The sequence below is a fragment of the Pleurodeles waltl genome, chromosome 6, assembly GCF_031143425.1.
Source record: "Pleurodeles waltl isolate 20211129_DDA chromosome 6, aPleWal1.hap1.20221129, whole genome shotgun sequence".
In the NCBI taxonomy this organism is placed as follows: Eukaryota; Metazoa; Chordata; class Amphibia; order Caudata; family Salamandridae; genus Pleurodeles; species Pleurodeles waltl.
Window position 1 is genome coordinate 1,684,484,945 of NC_090445.1, and position 17,818 is coordinate 1,684,502,762.

General features: G+C 46.0%; 1 protein-coding gene across 4 annotated transcripts in view; it reads right to left on the reverse strand.

The window, feature by feature from the left end:
- Positions 1–17,818, reverse strand: part of NR6A1 (nuclear receptor subfamily 6 group A member 1) — a 685,712-nt gene that overhangs the window by 543,543 nt on the left and 124,351 nt on the right. For all 4 annotated transcript variants that reach the window (XM_069241722.1, XM_069241724.1, XM_069241721.1 and 1 more), the window contains exon 3: positions 3,187–3,237. In XM_069241722.1, the coding sequence (XP_069097823.1) occupies positions 3,187–3,237 (51 nt within the window). The remainder of the gene's footprint in view (positions 1–3,186; positions 3,238–17,818) is intronic.

Consider the following 17,818-nt stretch of genomic DNA (forward strand, 5'->3'; position numbering starts at 1 on the left):
TGCATATAAATTGATGCCCCCCCGCTCAGTGCACAGTTCTCCATCTGGTGTGCACCACACTCAGAGCAGTGACAGTCTGTAAATATGGCACACTTCTCTATGCCCACTCCCATGGGACCCTCTGTACACCTCTCCCGCCACAGCCTGTTCCATTTTATGATGGTAAATAACATACTGACTGACTGACTGACATGGCTGACAATTATCTCAGACTTTGTTGCTTCTCGCAACTGTTGCGGGGTCAGCTAGAGTTTTGGGAAGCAAAGGCCTGGCTAAATTCACTTGCTGGCCATATATATTATATGATGTTATGAGTATAGTGAAACACATACATTAGAAGCATACCTGTCACCTTTTGAAGGTCAAAATGAGGATGGTTTCGAGGGTCCTATCTATCAATGGTGTATTATGTGCAGTGACTCCAGCGCCCAGGACTGAGGGTGCACCCTGAAGTATAATCAGGGCCCCAGGAATGTACATTGCAGATGAGGGCCGAATTATGCGGCAGGATCGAGTAAATGTTTCAGCAGGAGAAGGCAAATTATGCAACCTACTGCGGCACATTTTGTGATGTCAGCACTTCATTTTTAGGTAGAGCGTACAGCCTCTTGTTTAGTGTACTTCATGTGGGATTCAAGCCATTTGTTTGTTTCAGTATCCTTCAAAAATCCTTGCTTGCTAGGGGTCAGTCATGCGTCTTTGTCCTTCCTTATGTCGAGCCTAGGCAACGTGCATACGCTGGCTGCAAGACATGCTGTATTGAGCCTATGGGCTTCAACCACGCCCACTCTTACTATTCGTTCTTTGTTGTGCCTGCCTTCAATACTTCCTTTTTATTGGTGCATTTTTCTGAAAGTCCCTCCTTTGTGTGCTTAGTTACCTCCCAAGCGATTTCAGAAAGAGAGCATTTTTGTTGGCCATCACACTATGTTCACGTGTGTTCACACTTCCTCCTGTTACAGCATGTGATGGCCCCTCCTCCCGTCTGGGCATTGCGGCCTTAGTGTTCTTTTGGTTGACCATAGCAATGTGTTCAGGCCACACCAGTGAAAACACTGTGTTTAGAAAGGCCCCGAAGCTTTCAGGTTTTGTTTGTTCTTCTGCCTCCGCTCGGATATACTTAATTGATGTTTTTCAAGCCACTTTTCCCTCCACTGCTGTTTTAGAAATAATTGGCTCTGCGTGCGTGTTTTGCACCCTCTGGCAGACACACACTCATCCACTTTCACTCTTCCTCATTCTTAGTGCTCTAGACAGTGCTTCAGCTGTGTCTCTGGTCATACATCCACTAAACTCCAAACCAAAACACATAGGTAAAAGACATCGTCATTCACAATGTCAATAGCTCTAACTCACACATGAGAGACTTATTGCATTGCAAATCCTTGTTACACTTTGGGTGTCTGTTAACAGCTTCCAATCAAACTTTTTCAGTGGCTCAAGTACCGAGTCCCTCCGCAGTACATTTTGCAAACTCTGCCCTAAAGGATTTGTCTAGTTCCTTCCTGGTTCCTCCAAGGGGAGTGCTTTGCTGCTCTATGCCAAGACCCTAATGAGATAAATTCACCTCTCTATGTACCTCAATTCCCTCAGTGGCTTCCCGGAACCAATTAAAGTAATATTTGCGTTGCCATTAACCAGTTCATCGTTTAATCCCGGTGACCAGAAGTTTAACAACTTCAGGCGATATCGCGCCAGCAGCTTGCGAAACAGTGAAGTGATGAGTTGGGGTTGGTGCCCAGACTTTAGAAACCCCAAAACGCTTTACTGTTCATATTGGGGCAATGCTGAGCCAGTCTGGAATGTCCTCCCTGTAAGCAGGATATTATGAGACTACATTATACATTGATTTTGTTTAATAATTTAAATAAGGACTATATAGTTATTTGCATAGTTACTCTGTGCAGTGTCCCATTACACGCTAACGTGTGAGTGCCATACAATCTTAAGCTAAACACGTGATACAACACGAGTCTTCACTGAATGGGCTCTGGATGAAAAGAGCAGGCTCCCAGTAGAAGGCCTGCTGTGGAACAAGTAAATGAATTTAAAATAAAACACAAAAAACAGGCAGATTTTAAAACTGTGCACACCGGGGCAACATAACTCCAATGAGAAGGTCAGCCCAGGAGCAGGAAAATAAGGCCTGAATCGAGGCGTCCGATTGCTAAAACGGCCGTCGTGCATGGTGCAAGTCTGCACACGGTCGTACTTCACGCTGGTTTGGGCTGATTCTGAAAACATTTGCGGCCTGGAGTATCAATGGCATGACCCGTTATGCTTCTGTTGGGAAATGAGGGGAAATCCGCTTCCTATAGAAGTTCATCACTATAGTGGGCGTATTCTTTGAGTGTGTGCTGCCATCTAGTGGACACCAGCGGACAAACGTGTGAATTCAGCCAGTTCGAGGAAAACTATTGTCTGTCGGCAAAAGATGTAATCCGGCCAAAATGACTAATGCCCAATAAAAATGTTTGTAGAATGTGACTAGAAACAGAAATGTCACCAATATTTAAAACAGCGCCCCGTAACACTCAACGGGTAAATTAATTGAAGCCATCAGTTTTCACTATAACGAGAAATGCAACTGGGGTTTATACACAAAGCTTTCAGTCCACAAACTTAGGTGAGTGGAAACAGAAATGTCAGACTTTGTCACCAATACTCAAACCACCGCCTTATAACACTCACCGGGTAAATTAATTGGAGCCATCACTTTCCTCTATAAAAATAAATGTACCTAGGGTTTAGACTCAAAGCTTTTACTAAAAAAAATCGTTTTTCGAATCATTGTAAGCTTAGCAAAGTTTAAATTGTTCGGAAAATAGTGCTTTTATTAATAAAATGAAAAAAACAATCTCAGCAAAAAGAAAATCTGTTTTTAGTCAGAGAATTCTTTACCGAAAAGTGTCTCCAGAAAAAGTCTTCACAATATCATTTCGTATTTTTTTCTGCAGACAACGTTCACTAATCTCTTTAAAACACACGTTTGGTACATGTGTAAATCTTTACAATAATGAAGTTCAGTAACTCAGGCGACTCGTATAAACCAACAGAAATTTCTTTGCATCGAAGTAGCACACTCGCTGTGGTAAGAGGTTTGTCTGCTTGTGCAGAAGGAGAGGAAATCAAGTTTAAAAAGACGTCTGGCTACCTCTTGAAACAAATATGGCAGCTTTCACTTACCCACTGGTGAATTCATCGGAATCACTGCCGGCGAGTTCATGTCTTGTGCATCTGTTGAAAGCAGAAGAGACACGTGACTTAGGCGCAAAGGCTCAGCCCCCAAGGGCGCAGCGCAGCTGCTCGGAGATGTGGTCTACTGGCCAAGTTGTTGATAACAGAGTCCAGTATCTAGCGTTCTAATCTTGGCTTACCCTGCAGACCAAATGTGTACTTATCAAATTCCCCCAGCCTGGATACCACACCTTCTAGTGTTAGATGGACAGAATCAGGGGAAAAGGTCAAAAGCAAACAAGATGCTGAAAGTGGACAGTGACATTTAATTTATCCCAAGATTAGGAAAAAATCTACCTTTTTTGGGAATTAATCAGAAATGTTACTACCAGGTAGGACAGTTAATCATTTCGTTGTTTAACAATAAGAGAAATGTCTTCGTGATCTTGGAATCAATTAACTCTGTTGCTCACCAGCCAGTAGAGGAGCACGTTTAGCACAATTTCAAACACACTTTTTCAGGTCCCATTAACGTGGATAAAAAAGTAAAAGGTTCATCAGTTCGAAACTAGGTTCCATCACCCCACAACAGTTGCATTTTTTTTTTTTTTAAATGTGGAAAATGTGTTCAGCCTGTCTAACGTGAGAGCACAAACTAAGAGTCATCAGTCGAGATCAGTGCTTTGTCCACCAGCTGAATGAAAACGTCTGCCACATTAAACCAGGAGCCACACCGTATACTGACCACGTCAGTGAAGTTCGCTGCTCCCATCCTTCTGGGCGGAGGTGGAGTGCCGGAAGAAAACACATTACCCAATAGCAAACCAGGACGAAGATGGAAAAGGACTTTTAATTTAGTCTTTCTTCACTTTCGAGCCTGTTCAATAGCTAAAATGTATCCAATACTCAGATTTCACAGACCCGGAGGCTGGTTTATGGAGAAACTGCTCTAGTAACACGGGGGTGGGTGGCTTCACACCTGTATGTGGGATGCAAAAAGTGGGGAGTGCTTAAAAGAGGCATGGCGTATTTAATAAAGGGTGAGGTTTAAACATGTACACTAAAATTATGTGATTCTAATTGTTTTCTACTGACTGGTATTTTGGTTCATCTCTGAGCTTTCTGTTATTGCATCCAGATATATAACAGCAACTGACACATACCTAAAGCCAGCCACGACTATTGGCTTTGTCAGTGGTTATTAGCTGTTTAAGATACATGATTTTCTTCTAAATAATATTAAACATGTTTCAATTCTGAAATGTGTTGAGACTGTGAATGTAACATTATTTAGGCCTGTGGAAGGGGTAGTGGTGTTCAGTAACTCAATCACTCCTGTTATGCTCACTCTATGTTAGATCACCCTCTTTCTCTCTATATTGTCATCCATCTGCATATTTTACACCTCATTTGTTCTTCAGAACCCTAATTTCTTTCTCTCATAAATGCACTTCACCGTCTTCAACACTTACATGACTCTATTTGCCAGTATCAACTCTGCCCCTGTAACAACATACTTTCCTATGCTGACAACACACAGCTGATGTTCTCAGTATCAGACAAAATACCTAACATCCAGGCCAAGATAGCTAGCTGCCTGTTGACCGAAATTGCCAATTGGATGAAAACTAACTGTATCAAACCGAATAAAGGCAAAGCAGAAGTGATTTTTGACAGAAAATGATCAGCATGGTAGTTCATCTAGTGGCCAGCAGGACTCAGCTCACACCCATCCCCACCAACCATGCCAAGAATGTTGTCATTGACGATCACCTCACCAGTACCGCTAAGTCAACATACAGCTGCCTCCTGCTTCCACACCCTGAAGATACCAAAGAAAACCTTCAAGTGCTCCCCACCAGCACCTGCAGAACGGTTGCCCAAACCCTCATCACAAGAAATCTGGACTGCAGGAACACCCTCTATGCTGGAATCAGAACCCAACCTACCAAGCATCTCAAAAACATACAGAACTCAGCAGCCAGGATCACACTCAACACGCACGCACATTACCCTGCACCTCAGGGAACTCCGCTGCTTCCCAGACTCAAACGAGCACTTTACAAACTCGTCATGCACCCCTTCAAACCTTTACACAATGCAGGCCCAGGCTACCTCGACAATCGCATCACGTTCCACAAATCCACCAGACACCTCTGCTCAGCTGACTCTTACTTGAAAACATCCACATCACAGATCCGGCAGCCAGGCCTGCTGCTACCTCAGTCCTAAAGCTTGGAACAAGCTATGGCTGCCCATCTGAGCCACCTTTTCCATTCTAGAATTCCTCAGGAAGCTAAAGATGTGACTTTTTGAATGGGTCCCGCCAGCCTTGCCCTAGGCCAGACCAGGTTTCACCCCATCAAGGGCCAGCATATCCCCTGGGTGACAGAGCACTCTACAAATACACATAAAAGAGCCTTATAGCCATTAACATAACACACAAGTTTGCAAAAGCGGTTCATGCATAAAAGAATGCCAAGCAAACTGGGCTAAAGATGCAGGACAATTCAGTCACTAAACAGCCTACCAGAACTCACAGACAAAATTCAGCCTCACCCACCTTGTTCTCATTTAGGGGACAGGGAATATCTGATCGTCGGAGCACTAGAAAACACCAACCAGGGGGACGGGAGGAGGTGAGTATTAGGTATCATGCACAATGGTGCACTGTGCCCGGCACATTCTTGCTGGGCCACTTGGAGTCTTAAAATAAACAGGGCGCATTGTTACTGTTTATGCTGCGGCGCACCTCAAACTAGGTGTACCAGGGGCAAACAGGGACAGCGAGCCATATCACAGATAATGTGCTACCATGCACGTGCCCTGAGTGCTGTGCACTAGTGAAAGGTGGACAGCTGTTCAAAGCAGCCGATCTGTCTCTCGCAGTGCAGACGGCACCAGTCCTGCTTTGGAAAGGGGGGTGGATCACCTGGATGCAGGTGCAGCGAGAGACTGAACCCACCCACGGGGAGGGGGATGCTGGGGAATCCTGGGATCCTTTCCTCCAACCCTTGCAATGGTTTCCGTTATGGGGCACAGTGTGTGCCACCTTTAGTGACACATACCACCGCTTTGGGATGCATAGTCAGTGTGCCTCCTGACTGTCTCTTTGACTGTGTGCCAACGTTCATAATGCAGCGTGGGCAGAGAGGCAAAGTATCTCTCTCATTAGTATAGAGCCGCACCCCCATGTGAATGAGAGAACATTCGGACACAATTGTGCCGGCGCTAAATGTCCACCAATATATTCGATATTACAGAAGAGGCCGCACAAGCATTTACAACTTTTTGTAATAACAACGTGTCCTGGGCATCAGAAAGCAGGTGCACATGCGCACTGCGAACGCAAGTCCGTTTGTGCAACACAATACCAGGTCAAGACCTGGACAGTGCACAACAGTCATAAAAAATGTGCTGCCCGCAGTGCAAGCACACACTCACACTGGGGGCAGTGCGCGGCTTCAGGGTACAGAGTTTGATGACACCGGGGTCTCTCACTACAGACAGAAGAGCAGCATCGGGGGAAAGCATCCCCACGCGAGGCAGACTCTACATTCAGGCGCTGCCTGGGGCATCCGTGTGACCCCACGGGTACTACATCTAAAGGGCATCCCCCTGGGTGCAGTGACTGCACCCCACTTCATACTTGGTCACAATCAGTGCGCCTCCTAAAGGCCTGTTTGCCCTTGGGCTCAAGTTAATGACACAAAGGGGGTGAAGGCGAGGTGTAATACAGCCCCAGGACTGGAAAGGCTCAAATTAGATGTCCATGCTTACAAAATGATCCAGTTGCGTCATTATGCCTTTTTTGTGTTATCTTCTTTTGACCATGCTGCACGACATCTGACAGCTGCTGTACAGTCAACAAGCATTGGCAAAGCCAATGGGTTCCAAAGGCGAGACTTACTGGCTTTGTCAATGCTTGCTATTTTCTGAGATAACCAATGTCGGATACTCTGAACGCAAGCCTCTACCCACCGCCTAGACTAATCCTCGGCTGCTCGACCACTGCTAACATTAAGGACTCAAGCGATCGTGGTCATTCCCCGGAAGGAGAAGGCTTCAGGACTGAGGCAGTGAGGTGCAATGGAGTTTCTAACACTGCCCTGCCCAGTTCTCTCCATCACATGAAGAAAACATGGACCATCTTTAAACTGCCTTTTTCTGACGACAGTAAAGGAGCGCCACCTCGTGGCAAGTGGAGCATACAACAAGCACTAACAAAGCCTTATTTGGCAAAAACGCAAAAGTTCCACTTTATAAACTGTTTTTTGCAAGCGAACGCAATATTTGAGGTGCTCTGTGGTACACTGATTTGACCCAACATTTCCTGCTGGCCGACTCCCAAATGGGAAAAATATTTACGTGACTGACTGCCGAGACCACATCGTAAAACAGGATGGTCGGCACGTGCCACACGCTGTAGTATGTCGAAACTGTCACGAAACAGGCAGACCTTAATATGTGTGACTGTACACAGACTACATGCGCTTACAAAGCGCCTTGAAGCAACAATGAAAACCAAAAATAAGTCCTAATTGAAAGGATTGTACGAGCTGTGCTCGTCACGCCTCGTGCAGGGTAACCTGCACTGCGCGCCCTCTCCACCCAGAACCAACAGCGCCTTCACCCAAAACTCTAGTCCCTCGGCTCTGTGGCGCGGGACTTAACCTCTTCTCAGACATCGACTCGTAACAAGCGAGGGAAACACAGAAATGGAAGAAAACGGGATGAGAAAGTTAGGATAACATTGACAAAGAAAGAAAACTGGGATTAAAAGCGGAATACTGAGACGAGAAGCGGAGAGTGACGATGACAGACGCATGAGGTGGGTTCAAGCCGAGGCACCCCTGGGCAGCGCCAGCGTCGGGCTTTTAAGAAACACTCTGGGCTCCCGCTCTTAATGTTTATTCATTTTATTTATGTATTTATTTTTAGAAACTAAACTCGGACATCCAACTTTTAAGAACTGTGACCAACCACTGAACTAAAAATAATAGATTAAAAAAAACACGAACTTGCAGATTGAAAACCCATAACCGCCCATCGCATTAGCAGCTGGGCTAGGACAAAAGTCACAATTCCAAGGGTCAGGCGTGGTCTCGGGAGAGTGGTCTATTCAGCCAGAAGTAAGGACCGGGGATGCTCGCTGCCAGCTTTGTCCAGTAGAGGCCGGATACAGTCGGACCTCTCCTACTGTAAATCCGGAGAAAGGAAGCTGGCCCCAGACGGAGGGGCTTTTAAGAGAGGTCAGGCGGGGTCAGCAGATGGCCACTCGGGCCCTACCTGCTGCTGTGCCGCGTGTGTGGGGCAGCTGCCCTCTGACATGGGCAGATGGTGGCACGGAGCCCACGCTTGCAGTGACCCACTTCCTGCCGGGGTAACCCACACCTGCCAACATCTGGACCAAGTGATGGAGCACCCGTCAACCTCACGCACAGCGGGTCACGCATGCGGCGTGAGGGGGCGGAATTCAAACACCACCTTCCGCGGGGCTTTGTTTTAACATCACTTCAAGGCCTCGGGGCGGCTACAGAGTAAAGGACGATTCCTAAGGCGGACAACGGAGAGGTGCTGCGTCTGTTATGGCGGTATCCCTCAAAGAACATATGCCTGAGATCAGGGCCACTGGAATTATGCGGCAGGGGAAAACCAAATTATGCAACAGGGTGGACTAAATTATACGGCAAGACAAGGACAATTATGCAACATAATGCAGCACTTCTTGTGATAACACCACTTCATTATCTTGTTGTTTTTAACTCTCTGGAAAAAGGTTTCGCTCCGTTAATACAAAGTTAACATCCAGCTACAGCAATAACCAACAGATAGGTGACAGTCAACCTTTGCGAATGGCCTTCCATGTGCAGCGACTCCATGTTTAATAACTTTTGATCCTTTTTAAACAATGTTTTTGTTAAAATCCGCAGATTATGTCGCAGTCGATGGATTAGGTGGCATATGCGGCAAATGCACAATTATGCGGACAACACCGCAACAAGGCGAGCAGCTCATCCACCCCACGTTTTTCTTTGCTTTCTAATACTTGCAGTTCTGAAATCTTAACAGTTTCACAGAACAGAAAATCCCAGAATGCAAAAGAAAGAACATAATGCTGCTCTCATAGGGACCTGGGAAAGATGAAAGTCCTGCTAGCCTTACCGCCGTTTGCCATCTGGGCTCAATGAGGAAGTTTCAGGAGAGATCCATGTTCGATGCCAGTGCAAAATTATCAAGGCCCGTGATGCTCAGGCCATGATAACCCTTGCTGTTTGCAGGATCCTTGCATCACAGCAGTTTAAAATGGCCGAAGAGGATAGGGAAAGTTACCTTCTTAAAACTAGGTGACGTGGTTCAACAGAGGCGGGCAAGAGCGGAGAACCGGTCTAGTCTTTTCCGGGGCATGAAGCCCCGCACTCTCCTGACCTTCGAAGAACGACTCCGTACCATGGGCCAGGCCGCCAAAGGAGCTTAGTGGGTGATGAGCTCTTGTTGACACACAAACGCAGAGGTTCACAATAGTTTTGGAGGAATGTAGGTAATACAATTTACCTGCCTAACAGTTTGGTAAATTAGGCGCTTTCCGTGGATGCCCGAGATTCTGAGTTACTTGACCACTTGCTGTTGTAGGCTCATTGGCCACTTGTTGTTATGGGTTACCAGAAGCAGACTGAGGTCCAGAATTTATGGGTTTTCTCAATGGAGATTCATTCTGTGCTGGAGAGATCTAGGGGCTGAGGAGGGTGGTGGAACTAGAAGTTTCCTAGTCCTAGGTAAGCGCAGCTGCTGCGGTTGGGTGTAGGACACGGTTTCCCTACAAGTTGTTGTGGGGGTTGGGGCCTGAAGGTCTCCTTGTCACCTCCTCCCACCCACTGCGAGTGGCAGCCATGTTCTGGGTTTCCTTTTAGGTTGGTCTGTCCTCCTGGCCTCTCCCCACCTAACCAGGTCAGCGGTGGTGGAGCTGTGTGCCACTTGCAGTCTTGAGCGGGGCCTCTCTAGGGCCAGGGGTCTTGGTCCTTCCAAGCAGCCTATGTATGTGCGAGTCCACATCGTGCACCACACGAGTCTGGTGAGATTTTGTTAAGGGTTTCTAGTCCTTGAACTAAGTTATGTTTATGCAAATCTCCCACATCTCGCTCTAGAGAGCCCACTCTCCCCGCACTCTGCTCTACGTTGTTCTCAAGTCCCCGGTAAATATCAAAGAAAACTGAGGTATGGTCAAATTAGTCAAAAAATTAGTTAAGATCAAAGCCATCCATAATCATGAAAAGAGAGGAAAGTAATATGCAATAAAGCAAAATTCTATGTTTCAGTAGAGGCCCCGTAAAGCCGGTTACAGAGGGGGATGGGGGTGTGAAGTTGCATGGTGTGGTTAGTGTGCTGCATCGTGGATTCACGTGAGTTGTATATTATGGGGGTTGTCTAGTGTGGTTTGGTACTGGCGCATATGACATGATATTGCAGGTTCAGGCCCAAAGGTGTATATTGCTTTGTAGTGAAATATGCTGCGGTGAGGCAGTAATGCGCCTGGTGTTATATTGTGCAATGCAGTGATGAACAAAGTGGGACATGTGCTGTTGTGATGTGTGGTCTGATGTGTTAAGATGCAGTGTGTTGGATGCTGTTTTGAATCATGTGGTATGGAGTATAACAGGTGGTAACATGTGAGAAGTTGATGTTGCTGGTATAGTTATTGTTTGTTTCGTAGTATGGTGGGGGTGTGGTTTGTTGTGAGAGAGTGAGGGTGTGTCTGTGTGCGTGTGAGACTTTTCTAGGTCCCGCCCCCACTACGGGTGGAAACATCATTCATTTTTTTGGGGGAAACTGAATGAGTCTATGCTTAAAATTCTATGACGCGATCTATTTAGCGACAAAACTAAATAAAGATGACAGACAGAATGTTGTGGCTTCCATTCGACAAGCCTGAGAACAGGCCTGTGACTTCCTCACTCTAATAGCTGCAAAGCCAACTGGCGGTAGAAGAAGGCCCTGCCAGCTGTTCGGTTTGGATGTTACCGAGCCTCGACAATCTCTTTCTCATGGTGTAGAGGTGGAAGGCAGCTTCTTGTTTGATGCTTTGGTTATTGTTGATGCAACCCAATTCCTTTGTGAAGAAATGGGGTTCCGATGACTTTTTCGAGCAGATGAGTCTTCAACTCGGTCTTGACGCCTCTGAGGCTAGGCACATTTTTCAAGGAAGGATTTAGCTTGTTTTTGATCAATGTTAAGTTTGATACCGCACCCCCACCTGTTTTATTTTTTGTTGACGTTTTTGGGCACAAAAAGCTTGATCTAATGGCTTATCTGGAGATATAGTGGGGGACCAGCTTTTGAAGGTGTCCCAGCCTCTTTCCACCAAGATGAGGCACACAGTTCCAGCTTTTTGCAGTAGGAGTGTTCTTTCAAGTCTGGAGTAACTTGATCTGATTCACAAATTTCGGGAACAGGCTGGTCACCTCATTTTGGATCCTCTGGAGATTTTGGACTTTCTTCTTCACGCAGCAGCCACCATTATATTGCGGTAGTCAATCCAGAATATAGCTAGGGCTCGAGAGAGTTCAAGGATCGGAGATCTTTCCCAACATTACAGGCAGGATGTTGATGCTTTTTGTGACAGGCACACATCTGTGGTGAGATGGAAGAATCCTGTGCCAACCCCCACACCACAGGTGTTTTACACGTTTGGTTGGAGCTGGGGATGTTTCATGTTGGAGGCCACTGAAGTGGTTTTGTGGAGACGGCTGCCCTTTGATCATAGTGCCCAGTCACTGAAGTCGGTATTGCATACCTGGGCCACAAAAAAAGTCTCATGGAGGGGACGCTAAACATCAATAACTCTGTGATGTACACCCTTTCAGAACCATTACGGATGGAGAATGCTCAGTATCCACCAAGGTCTACACAACAAAGAGCACAAACTAAAGTGTCTTCCTTTAAAATTGGTAAAATAATGGCTGCTTTCTTAAGCTGCCCCTTAGTTCAAATGTATTTATAGTTTGGCATGTCCCATGTGGTCTGATCTAATGTCTCAATAACGAAGCTCTTCATTATTATCTGTTGGCCCGATGAGTTTTGCTACCACGTGAAAGAAGAGGCAAAGTTATGCTTGACTAAAAGCATTGACTACCATCAAAAGTTGTAAATAAAAAATATTTAAAGTTTGGGGAAGTGGTTTGCATTGTATTAAGTCTTCCATAAAGGGCATGGCTTTCAGAATCTTTTTAGTAATAGGTACGTGTCTGCACCATACTTCTCCGAATGACCCACAGAGGTTTTATCATTGGAAACATTTGGAAAGATGCTGCTGTGCTGCATCATCAAAATATTTGAGCTGGAGCTAAATAACAGAGATTCCCACGATAGGCAGTGGATGTTTATTCCAGTCTGAGATGTATATCTGACTTGCCTATATCTTTGCACCTTTTGACGAATCTTCACAAAATTTTCCCAAAAAGTGCCCCGGTGTTTCTTGTTGCACATGGAAAGTTTCGGGGTGATCCGTCAATCGGGGCCCAAGAAAAAAGAGGGGGGGGGGGTCCAAAAAGTTGTGTTTCCCATGTTTATTCCCAGAGGACCTTTAAGACACGACTACAGCCCGAACATCTTAACAGAATTACTTCAAATTTGGCAAAAGGATAGCTTTTGGTTACGCAGATTGTGCTTTTGGTTATTTGGTGTAAATCTGTTCAGTAGTTTATGAGAAATTAAGGAAAATCTAAATTTGTACATCTCTAGCAGCGAATAACTCATGAATATTCACAAATTTACACAAATGTATGCGCTAATAGAAGAACTGTAATTGGCTGGCCACAACCTGACTAGAAAGTTGCAGACGCCATTTTATTTTATGGGAGAGGATCCCGGGGGCTGAAAATAGAAATGGTAAGTGGTATAAGAGGCCAGAATGGAGGTACCCTGATCCCAGGGGAGTGGTATAGCGATGTTTTAAGGTCAAATTATGGGTTTAAAAGGATTTCTCTTCACCAGGCATTATTTGGGAATATCCTTAAATTTTTTAGCATATTTGATGATATGCACAAAAATTTAAAAAAAAAAAAAAAGAATTCACAGACTCATTCATACAATAATTCATTCACTCATACATGCACTCAGAAAGTCATGCGCCCATTCACACGCCCACTCAGACCCACTTTCAGACCCACTCAGACACTCACACACCCACTCACAGATCCACTGGCCAAGACCCGCTGCGCACGGCCAAAGGCCGTGCACTGCGCGGGGTTGGGTGGTTCTAAGGGCTTGGATGCAGGGTCTAGCTGAAGGCCATGCATGGTGGTGGTTGGATTAACGTATAGTAATTAAAATTACTTAACGTTAAAAAAAACCTAGAAATTCACTGAAAAAACAAAGGTCACAGGAAAGTTTTAGTTAGGTTCTTAAGTTACTTATACAAAACATAGACATTTAGCAGTTATAGTCACCTCAGCTGATATTTTTCGCCCCTGTAATGCACTGCTTATGACCTCACATATTACGTCACTCATGACATGCTCTGTGACATCACTGATGACATCATCCAGCAAGTGTAAGTGGTTGTATGTATGTGTGAGTGGGTCTATGAGTAAGTGAGTGGTTGAGTGATCTCCTATGTGGAGAGTGAGTGGATGTGTAAGTAGCTGTATGGGTAAGCAAGTGACTGAGGGGCTGCATTGGTTGAGTGAGAGGGTGTATGAGTGGCTGTATGCATAAGAGTGTGGCTGTGTCAGTGACTGTACGGGGGAGTGAGTGGATGTTTGAGTAGCTGTATCGGTGAGTGAATGGGTGTGTGAGTGGGTGCATGGGTGACAGTGCATGTGTGAGTGCCTGTTAGGGTCAGTGAGTGGGTGTGTGAGTGGTTGTATGGGTGAGTGACTGGGTATGTAAGTGACTGTATCAGTGAGTTAGTGGCTGTGTGAGTGAGTGTATGGCTGGGTGTGTGAATACTTTTATGGGTGAGTGAATTGGTGTGAAAGTGGCTGTATGAGTGTGTGAGTGGTTGTCTGAGTGTGTGTGTGTGTGAGTAGCTGTATGGGTGTGTGAATAGCTGAGTTAGTGCTGTATGGGTGAGTTAGTGGCTGTGTGAGTGACAGTGTGTGTCAGTTGTTTTATGGGTCTGTGAATGAGTATGAGTAGTTGTGTGTGTGTGGATGTATGAGAGTTTAAATGGGATATGAGTGGTTCTGTGGGTGTCATGAGTGATGTCATTTGAGATGTCATGAGTGATGTCACTGACCATGTCATTAGTGATGTAATATGTGGGGTCATAAGCAGTGCATTACGGGGCGCAAGTTATAGTTAGCTGAGGTGGCTATAACGGATGAATGTTTATGGGTTTTTTTTTTTACATGTACGTAAATGTGAACCTAACATTAACGTACTTTTTATAATTCTATTTCCTAACAATAACACCCCTGTAATCTTTGTTTTATATATATATATATATATATATATATATATATATATATAAAACCGCTCTGCTCCGGTTCAGCTACTGGCTGCATTAACAACAACCTGAGCACCCCCCTCCATGTGGTACGCTCCTTAAAAGGACAACACAGAACACCACTCAACCATAGCGGCCATTTTGTTAAATCCCAGACCTCCTTGCCCGCGGTTTAATACGCGCACATTCTACCTATTCTGCATTATAAATGATGAGCGAGCGAGAAGGGAAACACAAGCCTACTTGACCATGAGGAACAGCTGTTGGCGGTCCAGCTATTTCCCCTTTGACCTTTCCCCTGACCAGCCACTGAACAGGGCCAATTGTTTTGCTGTATAATATACTGTTTACAAGCCTCGAGCGGCAGCAAAGGCATTAATAACGTCGCCCTTACAAAACTGGCGACCTTTATTGGGGAGCCTCCAGTTCACCGAACAGAAAATGGGGTAAAAAGTTCCCGCGGAGCCAGGGGGTGCTTTGTGCTCTCGCGACTTTACAGCCTAATTGGACACCCCAACATAAATCAACTATTTCTCCCTTTTTAAGCAACAATGCTGCCCATTCTTCCGGGCCGGGCTCCTCACTTCCTAGGGATCAAGTGACTCCTTGTTCTCGGGTTTTACAGCTCTGTAGTAAACACCGCAGCTAAGAAAACCCTAGCAGGCCTGAAGGCCGCGGCGCTGTTTGGTAACACTAAGATGGAAAGGTTATGCTCTTGTGAACTCCCCTCGACCTCTGACTGCCCTTGTCTCCGCATGTGCCCCCGATAGAAATGAACTTCGCTTCAACCTGTGACATAGCATTGGACTCCCGGGCCCAGAGTAGGCCAGGCGGCTGCCTGTCGTGTTTCTGTGCTCCTGGGCCCTGGTGGGTGTGAGAACACCGGCCTCGGATCATTCATCCATCTGTTCCACAACTCAGAGGGCGAGATACCATTCGAGTGCTGTTAAAATCACATTTGCAGAAGCACTTAGCCCTCAAAAGGCGATGGCCTTTCACCATTGGCGAATAATATGTCATTTATTTTATGGCGCGGGACAGCGTTTCGATAAAGTGGAGATGAACGCTTGTCAGGGTTGGACATGCAAAGAACATGGATTTATATAATCTATTAAGAGCCCGGGGTTGGCTTTTGGAGACCTTGGCGGGAGTGAGTGAAGCCGAACAGATTACCCCCAAAAGTATGAGTGACTGCTCCTCCGAAGATCAGTCAAGGGCACATCCACTGGGGTCCAAACTGGTCTTTCAAGACAATATGGGGGCCGACTGCTATGAGACAACCTTAACCACAGGCCAGATTATACTCACCTCTGCAACTCTGCGGGCTGGTGTGAGGCGTATCGTGGATGTGTGTATGTGCAGTGGACATCAGACATCAAGAGAGTCATTGTCAAGTGCTTCCAGTTCGCACAACACAACCTGTTGGGAATTCCCCTGTGCTGGGAAACTGGTGGCATCTAATGAAAAGATGTGGGCTTCCTGAAGGAGCCAGTTCATTGGCTAATGCAGGAACTGGGCCGCCTTATTTATTTATTATCAGTGCTGATTTATAAAGTGCACGTCCACTTTCATGGAGTCTCTAGGCGCTACCTGAAGAACAACTCCACTAACAGACTAACACACAAACAAACCATACAGAGCACATAGGAGGGGGTCCGATACCAAAGCAAGAAATATCAGGTTTTCAGCCTCTTCTGTTTTTTTACCCAGAGTTTAAGGTTATTTCACTGTGACTGTCAACTGATTACTAATCCATAGGTCAGCAACCTGTGCCTTAAAAGAATCTGCCAGCCAACTTCCTGTTTCTGGTCGCCAGATTTGCAAAAAGAACCTTAGATGGCGAGCTAAGACTGCGCCCAGAGGAGTGAATGGTAAATTTCTTGTTCGAGAAAGATGTTCCGGAATTGTCGTATAAACTATATGATGTGCAAATCGACTTAAACAGAATTTGCTTGTAAACCGGTAGCCAATGTAATTGGCTCACAAGTGAGGAGACCCCGCCTCAAACTTACGCGGGTTAAGAAGGAATTTCACTGTAGCACATTGAAGCGGAACGCAGTTTACGGGTGCTAGTCTAGGGCAGACCTATGTACATGCGACTACACCTGCTGAAGTACACTGACAGGGTGGGGTGTAAAGACAGGAGGCTGGTGTGACTCTTGAAGGATGCATTTCGTGGGGCAGGATGTCTCTCTCAGTCTTTCGTCCACATGGTGTAGATGAGTTTGAGGGTGGGTACCACCTACCACCTCTTACTGTCGTGCCGCACACCGGTACCCAGCCCGCTCCTTTCAAGCGGGTGACAACCTGGGAACAGATTCAGACCACTCCTAGCCCAACAGCCACAGGAGTCACCTCCACAGCACGGATGTAAAGTTGTAGCCTTCTTACATGAGTGGTATCAGCAGTTCTACTGTCTGAGATCCATACTGCCTTCATAACAAAAAGAATACTCCTAAGGGAGACTCTCCAGTACAGCTGTAGTCCAACTCAGATCCACCTACCTCAAAGGGCAAGTTGTGTTTCCTGCAAAAGACGAAGGCAAAGAGGTCAAAGGAAGAGCTTCTTCAGCAACATCTGAGCTTGAGACACCAAGAATTATATTGCAGTTGCATTTGTACATCATGTCCAACCACTGAGGAGGTGTCAGAGCACAAGAAGGACAGCACTCACTGAAGCCTGGTTTGCCACTTAACCAGCAGAATGAATACATAATAAGTACGTTCTGTGTATTTCCAGTGGCACAATGTATGGCCGTTAGCAGTATACTCGAGAAACAAATCCCTCCTTGGAGGGATCAAGGTCCAGTGGCCCCCTTTTGATGTGGTCGACAGGAGATCTAAACGTGTGGGGTGGATAAGGACCAGGTGGCTCTGCTATGAACCATACGCAGCATCGTAAACACATATTGGCTGCTGAAAGCACAGGTGTCTTTGGAAGCATCCACTGCTTGGAATGGACATACAGAAATCTAGGTCATCACTATTCCAGTGCACCTATTTGTTGCTGAGAAGTACCAGTACTCTCAATCAATCAATCAATTGCATTTATAAAGCGCGCTACTCACCCGTAAGGGTCTCAAGGCGCTGGGGGGGGGGGGTCAGTGCTCGAAGAGCCAGGTCTTGAGCTGCCTTCTGAAGGGGAGGTGGTCTTGTATGGTGCGAAGGTAGCTGGGAAGAGAGTTCCAGGTCTTCG